This window comes from Trichomonascus vanleenenianus, assembly GCF_965637985.1.
Source record: "Trichomonascus vanleenenianus strain CLIB 3782 genome assembly, contig: TRVA0_045S, whole genome shotgun sequence".
NCBI classification, from domain to species: Eukaryota; Fungi; Ascomycota; class Dipodascomycetes; order Dipodascales; family Trichomonascaceae; genus Blastobotrys; species Blastobotrys vanleenenianus.
The window spans coordinates 69,467-80,731 of NW_027481842.1; the positions used below are offsets into that span (position 1 = coordinate 69,467).

Sequence of the window (11,265 nt, forward strand, 5' to 3'; positions counted from 1 at the left end):
TCTTCGTATTTAATCCTAACTGGTATTAACCCATTCAACCCCTGTATACGGTACCTGGTACCAATCCATTGAAATCATTGCAGCATGAACAACATCGGTATTAGAATAAATCCATAATTATGATGGAATTGAATACATTACCTGGTAGATTACAACTGTATAAAAATTGCTATCAATCCATTTAACTAGTGGTACAATTGAATAGATAAAGTCAATTGATACGCGGTGAGTTTATTTAAAAAAAACTCAATAATTCAAGGGCTTCACAGAACTCAAGTTTTCAATTACAAGAGTACGTTCAACAATCCAAAATATTTATTTTAAAATACCAACTAGAAAAACGAAGTAAAGGCACAAGTTTCAAAAAAAGAAGCGAAAATGAGTTTAGTTTGGCTTAGCAACGTATGACTTGTGGTGTCGATCCCACTCATCGTCTTCTTCATCATCCTCGTCGTCGTGGTCGTGGTGTCGTCGCTTCCAGTCGTCGTCATCCTTGCCGTGACGGCGTCGTGGCTCCCACTCGTCATCCTCATCCTCGTCATCCTCGTGCCTGTAGTGACGGTCCTTCCAGTCCTCATCATCCTCATTATCCTCATCATCGTGGTGACGGTGATGATAGTCCTCATCATCCTCATCCTCGTGGTGACGGTCCTTCCAGTCCTCATCATCGTCATCATCGTGGTGACGGTGGTGATAATCCTCACCATCCTCATCGTCATCATCGTAACGGTGGTGATAGTCCTTATCGTCCCGTCGATGGTCATCCCAGTGGTGCTCACGATCGTAGTCGTGGTATCGACCAGAATGGCCATAGCTTGGCGGGCCTGCGTGGTGACTGGCTACGTGCGCAGAGTGTCGGTGAGATGGGCTCTCGTGGTTGGCTGGTCTCGTAACCAAGTCAAGTGGAATGCCGCCTGGGCAGAGCGTCTCATCACCCCAGTGGAGCTGGAAGTACGTCTGCTCTGGGTCAGTTGGGCAGGCAACCGCATGTGACTCGCCATTGACAGTGAGAACACCATTGCTGACGCTCCATGGACGAGCAGCATACCGCATATCGCCAACCACCTGGAGTGTGTTGAGGGCACCAACAATGCCAATTGGCTTCTGGACCTTCGTATTGAACAAATGCTCAGTCTCCTCCCCAATGACACCAACAAAGTGGCCCAGGCCGTGGTCCTGGAGGGTCAGAGTGCCGTCCGCCCGCGAGAAGATCATATTGCCATTAAGATAGTGGCGTGGCTGTCGAACCTCAAGCACAAATGCATTGGATCGATCCTGGTTCCAGAAAGCATCGGCAGTAGACTCATAATCGCCCTCAAGAGCTGGAACCATGACATGGCCGTGTCGACCGTGTCGGCCCTTACCCTCGTGAGAGTAGCGGTAAGGATGGTTGTCGTCGTGGGTGTAGTGTGGGCCATTGTGGTACGTCTCGTCGTCAACTGCCTTGTACTTGAAGTTGATCTTGATATCAGCTGGCTGGTCGCTGGATCGAACAGCCGCAGCAGCGACAGGAGTGCCAGCAGCAGCGCTTGGCTCTGGTGGGACAGCGTCTCGCTTCACAGCCCATCCGTCGTCATAGTAGTCATCGTAGTAGCAGTCATGGTGGTGGTGGCCGCCATGGTGGCCTCCGCCTCCAAAAAAGAGTTCCTGGTTAATTGGCTTGGCTTCGAGAGCATTGACTTCCGTAGCCGCTTCGGTAGCCGTCGGTGCAGCCTGAGAAAGGAGGGCGGAAGCCCAAGACACAAGAATGGTATTCGAGACTTTCATGGCGATGAAGATGGACTTGTAGACCGTACGACACCAATTGATTGCGCGAACTCATTCGTTTATATAGTTTTTTTCATACCTCGATCTATTCTCATCTTTCTTCTGTTCTTTCTTTAGAAATACCTTGCTTGCTCCGCCGTTTTTCTCTATCCTTGAATATGTCTCCAACCAGCAACTAGGTTGTCGTCAATGCTGGAGACTGCATTTACAAGCGATCGATAGGATCAAAAAGTCAATTGAAGATAAGCTATGAACTTTGCGACGAATAAAAAATATGAATAAAAACCTTGCCAAAATAGTTTTGTATTCAGAATTGAAGAAGAAAAAAAGAGAGAAAAAGAGAGAACAGCAGATAACCCTTCTAGTATCCTATGGGAACCTCTAGTAAGGGATTTTCCGAGCGACAAAGTGCACGGGTTCTCCGCCATCACATCTGAAGCTATCAGACCCCCAGAACAGTTTGTACGAATCGGTGCTGGTTGCATTTCGGTTTGGACAGGCAACCGCCCTCTCTGCCCCACCCATTGAAAGATGTTCATCATCGGGATCAATTCGCCAATTGTGGGGGATTCGGCCAAAATTGTTCGTGGTACACTTCAGTCCCTTATCAATATCAACGGTTACCAGTTCAAGAGGAGTAGTGTTTATGAGATAGCCAGTTTCAGGCAGGATTGAGAATTCGAGCGGTCCTCCCCCATCCGAGTACAAGCTTAACCACCTTTGACCACCAGGATTATTTTCTCTGATTAACTCGAAGACAAGCCAGTCATTGATTTTGGAGTCTTTATTCTCAGATCGGACAATAATGTTAAACCTTATCTCCTCAGGAGGGAGAGCAGTCTTGATCTGGGGAGAGAGGCCCATAGCGATTCCTACAAAAGTGAGGAGAAGAAACGCAATTGTAGCTTTCATGGTGCGTATAGTTTATGAATTGTCATCGTGGTCTTTGAATTACTTATATAACCATTGTGGATTAGAGTTTGCCAATTGCTGTCATTAGCGTCCTATATCGAATTAGGAACCGGACCATTGTAACTAGGTCATACCCGAATCTACGAAGGATCAGCAACCTCACTATAGAATTGTCCAACTAATTATACCCTATACCTAGACATCATAGATTATTAATTACCTAGGTAATACATCGTAGTAGGTTAGGCACAGTACTTGATATAATATCTGTTGAAGTTGGTTCCTCTAGCCGATCAGCATTTCACTGATAGTACCACAATTGGTAATGGAACGCGAAGTGGAAAATCCCCTAAAAAGGAATCCGCAAGTTAGATATATATTATTATGCAACCGTTAATTTTATACAACATTTTTACTCCTCGTTCAATCGCTCCAGGGTCTCTCGGCCCTCCTTGGTGTACAGCCACTTGTTGTACTTGTTGGCTTCAGTCCAGACATAGTAGTAGCAAGCAACTGGCAGAAGGACAAAGATGGCCTGGGCACGCACTCGTCGGAAAGTGTTGAAGAAAGCAGCGTGCAGGGCACCCTTGAATGGCTTCTGAGCCTGCGACGAGACGGCGTATCGGTAGACGTACTTCTGGGTTGGGCCGCCTTAGTTCAATTCGTTAGCCACCGCACTATGTCAAACCATCCGTGTTACTTACCCAGATTTCCCCACCAGCCCATGTAAGTCTTTCCGTGTGGAGCACCCATTTCTGTTCTACTGTTGGTTGGTCTATAGGTTGGTTCGAAGGGATGAAAAAAATGACGATGTGCCCGACCGCTGCGCGATTGGGACGAAATTGAGGTTGTGTGATTGGTTGGGACCGGCGCTGCGACAAGTCAGCCGAAGCGAAATAACTTTAATTCAGCGTGAAAATTTTGACCCCCCCCCGCCATGGCTATCGCCTACTGTATTACTGTACCATATATCGAATACTACAGCACTAGCCATAGTTATGGTAATATAGTCCTGTTGATTAATTTGTCTAGAGAAGTAGTCTAAGTAAGGAGAAAATATAACAACTTTCCCAATGAAGGGGAGGATCTATAATACCGAATATATGGCCTGCCTCCAGCAATGGGGTCGGGAACAGGGCCCCAGTGTATTCAATTTCTAGTTATCTGGCTTTTAGTTGAGTGAAGAAATAAATGCAAGTACATGGATGCAGAAATGCTGTCATTTTATAGCAGTTACCAGGGTTTGAGATGGAGGTCTGGAGGCAGAGCCTCCTGCTACGGGGTCTGCCCCGGTGTAGATTAGTTCATTTTGTTGCGCTTTGTGTGGATGCGATGTATAGGAAATGGTCAATTGATAGCTTTCTAACGAAGGAACTAATTGCGAATAAGTCTAACAATGTGTGATAGGGAATGCCGTACGTATTATATAAATCTAGAAGCGTTTTTCGAGCGCTTTCAAACGCCATAACGCTGTCGTAAGCTGTTGGATACATGCTGTGGCAGCTTGGCCATGACCACGCCGTTCCAATCGGAAATATAACTTTTGTAGCCCTCAAGGACCTTTGATATCAGCATGGCAAGTTCGTGGCTCGGTTCCATGTAAAGCGCAATCGTCTCAATGAACTTGAGCACAGACCCTTCCGTGATGCCGGTGGGGTTAGCGCACACAATCTCGCACATGCCTCGATAGGCGCTGTCTTTTTCGTCCGTCTCCTCGACAGGCAGAATCATGTGGCACCACTTGTCGACAAAGATGCCGACATGTGGAGCTACCAGGTCGCTGAGGCTCTTACCAAGCCGACCGAGCGCAATGGCGGCATTCTCAAGCACCGTAGGAGACGTCTCGCTGTTAAGCACCGTAATGAGCCGCTGGAACAGCTCTTCGGCGAACGGCTGGAGCTGGTCGCGGGACGCCTTGAGCGCAATCTCGCCGGCCGACCAGGTCGCGTTGTTGCACACACGCCGTGCCTCAAAGTCCTCCGTGTTGATCTGCGACAGCATGGCGCGCATCACCTGGTCGAAGTACGGCTGGATGAGGTCGTAGGTCGAGATGACCATGTCGCCGAGCAGCGCAAACGCCGACTGGCGCACCTCGTGAACCTCATCGTTAAAGCATACGAGCATCATCTCGACAAGAGGCGGCTGGCTCGTCTTACAGAGGTCCGAGAAGTGCTGGCCCAGCCCCTGGGCGAGCCCGTCGAGCAGGTCGAGCGAGATGATGATAAAGTCCTTTTCTGGAGGCTCCACGTTCTGCGGGTCGACCTGGGCGTGCTGGTCGAGCATTAAGTTGTCTCTGAGGATACGCATGGCCCGCTCGAACACTGCTGGGGCGTACGGAGCAAACAGCTCGCCCAGAGTCGCCGTCACCGACGAGAGGCACTCAAACAGCGACCACAGGTCGCGGTCGTCGTCCTTGAGCTTAGCCCACTTGTCCATGAGCGGTGGAAGCAGCAGATCAATATATTTCTGCTCACAGAGCGCCGTCGAGACGTGGTCCGTAAAGGTCTGCACAGCGTCGTACAGAATGATAAGGTTCTTGTGCTGGTACTTCTGGAAGCACACAGCAAAGTGCTGCAGAATGGGCTCAATGTAAGGGACCAGCAGATCGCCAGCGTGCTCCGTCAAGGTGGCAAATGCACTGCAGCCCGACTCCTGGACCTTCTTGTTCTTGTCGAGGCAGCACTTGAGCAGGCCCTGGAGCACTGGGAGGAAGAGCTGGTTCTGGTTTTGGGGTGTCGTGTGCTCGACGATCCACGAGCTGTACCGACCAATGGTCCAGCACGCAATCTGTCGCACAGGGGCCTGGTCATCGGACAATCGCTCGACAAGGAACGGAACGAGCGACGACAGGTGTGGCGACAACAGCGTAATGCACCCTTCGGCGATAGCGCCGAACCCGAGGATAGAAGCCTCTCGCACGTACCATTCCTGCGAAGAAACGTTGTCTTTAAGGTAAGGCATAGAGATCTGGAGGACATCGTTGCCGAATCGCGTGGCGAGGATATCAAATGATGCGGCACAGCACTTCCGCAGACTCCAGTCGGCGAGACCGAGATCTTCGTCTTCCTCATCTTCATCATCATCATCATCGCTTTCATCATTATTAGTGGTTGTTTCACCGTTCTGCTCGGAAGATCCGGGCTTGGAAGTGGTCTTGAGCTTGTGCTGCTCCTTGGCCCGAGCGCTCGTCGGAGCGATATCCTCAGCCCTGTCAGCCACCAGTTCATCATCCTCGGCCATGGCCTCGAGTATGGCCCGATCGTCCTCAGAGTAGACCATCGCGGGCAGAATCACCGGCAGAATGCGCGCCAGATGCGGCTGGATGTACTGCGGCTCAATAGTCGAGTCCGACAGCGCCAACACGAATTCACCGCCCTCGCTAGCTACGTCCTCATCCTTGTCCTGGATGCAGTGTAGCGCGTAGTTAACAACTCCCTCCAAATGTGGTAGCAGCTTGTCGGGGCTCATCTCGAGCAGATTAACAAACGCCGAGCATACATTCTTTCGCGTATCCGAGTCTGGGTCGGTCGCGAGCGAGAACAGCGCGTTCAAAAAGGCGTCAATGTGCTGAAACAGGATCTGGCTCGGGTTGATGACGAACTGGATGAGGCAGAACACCGACTGGGCCCGGATCTTGGGGCTCGTCGAATGAGTGCTAAATTCAAGGAATTTGGGCACCATATACGAAAGAGGCTTCTCGCCGTTATAATCCTGGTTCAGCTCGTGAGCCGAGTCCTCGCATATCCTCGCCAGAGCTGCCATGGCGCCCTGCTGGCCATCTGGACCATCCGAACCCTCGGCCATCTGCATCAGCCGCGGAAGGATCGAAGGCCACCCAGCGATGCTCACAGCAGACACGAGAGCCGTGATCGAGTTACTGCTGATGGTTCTAATGAGCGGCTTGGGATCGTACAGGCCCTTGACGATCTCGGTCTGGATGAATTGCTGGGCCTCTGCAGGGATCGTGTTAAACTGGCCCGACGCAATGTTTTGCCGCAGCAGCGTGCCCGCTGTGGCCCTGGCGTTCTCCCTTGCCTCGCTCGAGGCATTTACCAACAAGTACACCAGGTAATTATCAAAGTCAGCCTGTTTCTTGGCCTCTTCAAGCGCCTATATTGCCAAAAAAAACATCTGTTAGCTTCTCAGATCATATGCCAAACACTCGAGGTAAAACTCACCTTGCTTGCTCGTTTTCGCGCGTTCACGTCGACCGATACCGCCTGCTCGACGATCTCGATCAACTGGCGGACCGAGTCCGCCTGAGGCTGCCAATGCGACATGTCCAAAATATTAAAAAAACTTGCGATTTTTCGCCCCTTATTATCTCCGGGTATTTTTCAATTGCGCTTCTTTATCTCAAAAGCACAGTTCTTTCGTCAGGTCTTCCTGTATTGCCTCGAAACTACTACCGACCACTCAGCAAAGGGCTCTTTCTGGGTCGTTCAACAAGAACCGCTTAAGGCTATGTAGCTTATTTGTGTGGGTGGTTGTATGTGTGCCTCTCCCTCGACTATGGGCTGGGCAATTTTTCACCCCTCCGCGCGCCCCTCCGCCCACCGCCCACAACAACCCCATTACGCCCCGATCGTACTACGCTTAACACGCTTAATATACTTAATACGCCTAGGACGGTACCAGTCGCTCATGGATTTTGGGGCATCTTTGGTAGCGTTTGTAGCGATTTCTTCGTTTACCCTGTAGAACTTAGAAACGGAATCGAAAACACCAGTTGCAAGGTATACGTAATGATGTAGAACAAGGTAACACTGGAGATTTATATATATGTAGGATGGGCTCCTATGCAGATAATTATAGCACGATAAGATATTTTGCACTTGTAGAAACAGGTTTTAGGAGCTCTGTGCTGCTTTCCATGCATTACCCCTGGAATGCCCCACTACATTTTGTTGTACCGGTAATTAAGAATCGTGACAGTCCGGGTACCTCGAGCACTCTATTCCTGGGGCTCTGCCCCAGACCCCGTAGTTGGGGGGCCAGCCCCCCAAACCCCCCGTTACACCATTTCTACAGGTTCGTCCGCGGAGCGGAGCCACGGGGGGTCTGGGGGGCCAAGAGCGCCGCACATCACGCGGCTCGCTGGTACTCATGCAGAGATTTGCATTATCCTCAGAAGCGTAAACTACCATGTAAGTAATTTCCGCAATAATATGTACGCTGTGTATGTTGAGAGTTGTAACTTGTACTAGGACCTGCGTAGTACATATCTGAGTAGCGTGTTTTATGCAATTAGCTCCGGATGACTACAACGTCGATGACTACAACGTCCCTGTCGTTAGTGATGAATTTCCCCACTAAATTATTATGTTAAATTATAGCTAATAATTGGCAGTTGCCGGTATATTGTAATAACACTATCCTGATGGAGATTGAATACCGTCACTACATTGCTACGTTAAGTCAAGGGCTATCACTAATATGTACTGCAGTACGGTAACCTGGAAGATGTAATAAGTGGCGCTCTGGGTTGGTATGCATTACCCCTGGAAAAAGTCGCTAGGTAATGATTAATTCCCTCACTCCATCATGTTGAGTATTTATCAGAGCGTTATACCAACCGCACCTGGATTGCTAGTGACGGCCTAAGAACGGAAGACTGGGCAGCCTCACAAAAATTTAATAATGTCACATTATTGAAGCTGGGTTGCGAGTCAATAAACATGCCATTCCTAATTCTACCAATTACGGTGTTATCGGTTCTAGATATCATATTTGTTATCAATACCAGCTGTTAATGGCTATTGAAACTACCAGGAAGGCTAGATGTAACTCAATATGGCCATTTAGCTCGGCTCCACTTATTGTCTGTAGCATTGTTACATTGAAGCTCAGTTAGGTACTACCGGTACTTGTAATTAATACATATCATCAACTAACCTCCGCGAAGCGGAGCTAAGGGGGTTTGGGGGCTGGCCCCCAAGTCAGTCGAAGCGACGCGTATATACATTGTCAAAGCTACTATGATACAGTTCTAAGAGAGCTTATGATATCTCGATGAAACATATAAATATGAAGCAGGTTACTTAGCAAGCTTGAACTGTATCTCTTTAGTCTGAATGCTAATTGAAGTACCCCTATTCGACAGCTATACCAATACCTAACGCTTCTAGCCGAGAGGAGGAAGCTCTCCGCCGCAATGAGGGGATACGAGACCGGTGATCTGCAATACATTGGTAAAACAAAGTGTGTACGTCGCTAAAAACTTTTCAGTCGCCCGTGTAGGAGGTATGTCGGAAGCGGCTTCCCTTTAGACCGACTGAGCACCCCACGGCTGTAGCATACGATCGGGCACGGTGGGGCCAGAGTTTCTCACCCGCAGCTGTGTACTCGGGTAAAAAATGGCGGACGGGCGTACCTGTTCAAAAATACGCGGGACCCTGAACGATCGCTTCATAGGATATTTGCCTCGAATAAATCAAAATAAAATAAAACAAAAAAAATCCAGTAGGCTAGTGACATGTAATATGTAACATATTTCACCCCGGATTTTTACGCCTGACCGTTGGAAAGAGATGAGATGAGATGAGGGCTTCCAGCGAAAGTGGAATGAGTCAAATCTCCAAGCTGCATGATTGATCGCCGATATCGCAATAGTCCCCGAAGGAAGTGAAAAATTGGCATAAAAGGTTATACCTAAGCATTTCATCGGTTTTTTTTTCTCTCCTTACCTCTCTCCTTATTAAGCATATATAATTCTCTTGCATTACCCGTCCTCACCCCGCAAGAATAATAATGGACGAAGAGAAAGTAATTGGTTCGCAGAAGTCGGGCCCCGTCAAGGTCGAGACTTATGTCGAACAGCAAATTGATAAATCGAAATGGAGCTCCTTCAAGGACTCGTTCCGCCCAGCAGAGCTGGCGACCTTTGACACCACTGGTATGACCGAGAATGAAATTCTCGAAGCCCAGCTGGCCAATGCCCCGCTTTCACGTTCGCTTAAACCCCGACACTTGCAGATGATTGCTATTGGTGGGTCCATTGGTACCGGTCTTTTCGTCGGTTCTGGTGCCTCGTTGGCCACTGGCGGCCCTGCCTCGCTCGTTATTGGCTTCGCCATTATCGGCGCCATTCTTTATAGCATGATGCAGGCGCTCGGCGAACTCACCGTCGCCCTGCCCGTCGCCGGTACCTTCTCCACCTTTGCCGGTCGATTCATTGACAAGTCCTGGGGGTTCGCTCTGGGTTGGGTCTATGCCTGCGAGTATCTCATTGTGTTCCCGCTTGAGCTGGTTGCTGCGTCCATCACCATTGACTACTGGCAGAGTAGCATCAACCCGGCTGCGTGGGTCACCATTTTCTACGTTGTCATTCTAGGCATCAACATCTTTGGTGTAAGAGGGTACGGTGAGGCAGAGTTTGTTTTCTCCATCATCAAGGTCGTTGCTGTGGTCGGCTTTGTCATTCTCGGCATTGTCATCAACTGCGGCGGCGGCCCCAACGGCGGGTACATTGGCGCCAAGTATTGGCACGACCCGGGCTCCTTTGCCCACGGCTCATGGCGGTCTTTCTTCACGGTGCTCATCAACGCTACCTTCAGTTTCTCGGGCTCCGAGCTCGTGGGACTGGCGGCGGCGGAGGCCGAGAACCCGCGAAAGTCGCTGCCCCGTGCCATCAAGCAGGTGTTTTGGCGAATCCTGCTCTTCTACATTGTCTCGCTCATTGTCATTGGCTTCCTCGTTCCGTACAACAACCCACAGCTGCTCGGCAACAGCAGCGTTGACATTGCCGCCTCTCCGTTTGTCATTGCGATCCAGAATGCCGGCATCAAGGTGCTGCCTTCCATTTTCAACGTTGTCATTATGATTGCGGTGCTTTCCGTGGGCAACGCTGCGGTGTTTGGCAGCTCGCGAACACTGGCCGCCATGGCGGCTCAGGGCCTGGCGCCGAGGCAATTGGCGTACATTGACCGAAACGGTCGGCCATTGGCAGCTCTCGCAGTCAGCTTCACGTTTGGCCTGCTGTGCTTCCTATCGGCCACCCCTAACCACGACGAAGTGTTCTCCTGGCTCATGGCGCTGACCGGCCTTGTCCTCATTTTCATTTGGGCCACGGTCAACTTGTGTCACATTCGATTCCGAATGGCCCTCAAGTACCAGGGACGATCGACTGACGAATTGGCGTACAAGAGTCCCACTGGTCTCATTGGCTCAATTGTCTCGTTCATTGCCCTGTGCTGTATTCTCATCATCCAGTTCTGGATTGCCGTGTGGCCGGTAGGGGGCAAGCCCAATGCCTCATACTTCTTCCAGCAGTTCCTAGCCTGCCCAATCATTCTTGTTCTCTTCCTGAGCCACAAGCTCATCAAGCGAACTGGCATCCTCCGTACTAAGGACATTGACATTGACACGGGGCGACGGGAGGTTGACATTGACGAACTTCGACAGGAGCTCGAGGAAGAGCGGCAGTACCTTCGGTCCAAGCCCTGGTGGTACCGTGCATACAACACCTGGTGTTAATCCAACCAACCTGTTTAGGGGCACCCAACATTTGGTGCTGAACTTAACCCGAGCTCTGGTAGAAGACCTGGTGCTAAGCCAATTGGGTTGTTTTCGTTTTTGTTTTCGATG

General features: G+C 50.0%; 5 protein-coding genes across 5 annotated transcripts; 2 read left to right on the forward strand and 3 right to left on the reverse strand.

The window, feature by feature from the left end:
* Nucleotides 1–384: 384 nt before the first annotated feature.
* On the reverse strand, nucleotides 385–1,767 carry TRVA0_045S00892 (uncharacterized protein; the record flags this gene model as incomplete). Its single annotated transcript, XM_076686872.1, has 1 exon — nucleotides 385–1,767. One exon carries the CDS (start codon nucleotides 1,765–1,767, stop codon nucleotides 385–387), a length of 1,383 nt encoding a protein of 460 aa, XP_076538908.1.
* Nucleotides 1,768–3,091: 1,324 nt separating this feature from the next.
* On the reverse strand, nucleotides 3,092–3,432 carry QCR8 (ubiquinol--cytochrome-c reductase subunit 8; the record flags this gene model as incomplete). The annotated part of the gene is made up of 2 exons (XM_076686873.1): nucleotides 3,092–3,330; nucleotides 3,384–3,432. 2 exons carry the CDS (start codon nucleotides 3,430–3,432, stop codon nucleotides 3,092–3,094), a joined length of 288 nt encoding a protein of 95 aa, XP_076538909.1.
* A 702-nt stretch (nucleotides 3,433–4,134) lies between these two features.
* On the reverse strand, nucleotides 4,135–6,959 carry KAP104 (Kap104p; the record flags this gene model as incomplete). The annotated part of the gene is made up of 2 exons (XM_076686874.1): nucleotides 4,135–6,789; nucleotides 6,858–6,959. 2 exons carry the CDS (start codon nucleotides 6,957–6,959, stop codon nucleotides 4,135–4,137), a joined length of 2,757 nt encoding a protein of 918 aa, XP_076538910.1.
* A 509-nt stretch (nucleotides 6,960–7,468) lies between these two features.
* TRVA0_045S00958 (uncharacterized protein) lies at nucleotides 7,469–7,834 on the forward strand (the record flags this gene model as incomplete). The annotated part of the gene is made up of 1 exon (XM_076686875.1): nucleotides 7,469–7,834. One exon carries the CDS (start codon nucleotides 7,469–7,471, stop codon nucleotides 7,832–7,834), a length of 366 nt encoding a protein of 121 aa, XP_076538911.1.
* Nucleotides 7,835–9,429: 1,595 nt separating this feature from the next.
* On the forward strand, nucleotides 9,430–11,154 carry GAP1 (amino acid permease; the record flags this gene model as incomplete). Its single annotated transcript, XM_076686876.1, has 1 exon — nucleotides 9,430–11,154. One exon carries the CDS (start codon nucleotides 9,430–9,432, stop codon nucleotides 11,152–11,154), a length of 1,725 nt encoding a protein of 574 aa, XP_076538912.1.
* Between the last annotated feature and the right edge of the window lie 111 nt (nucleotides 11,155–11,265).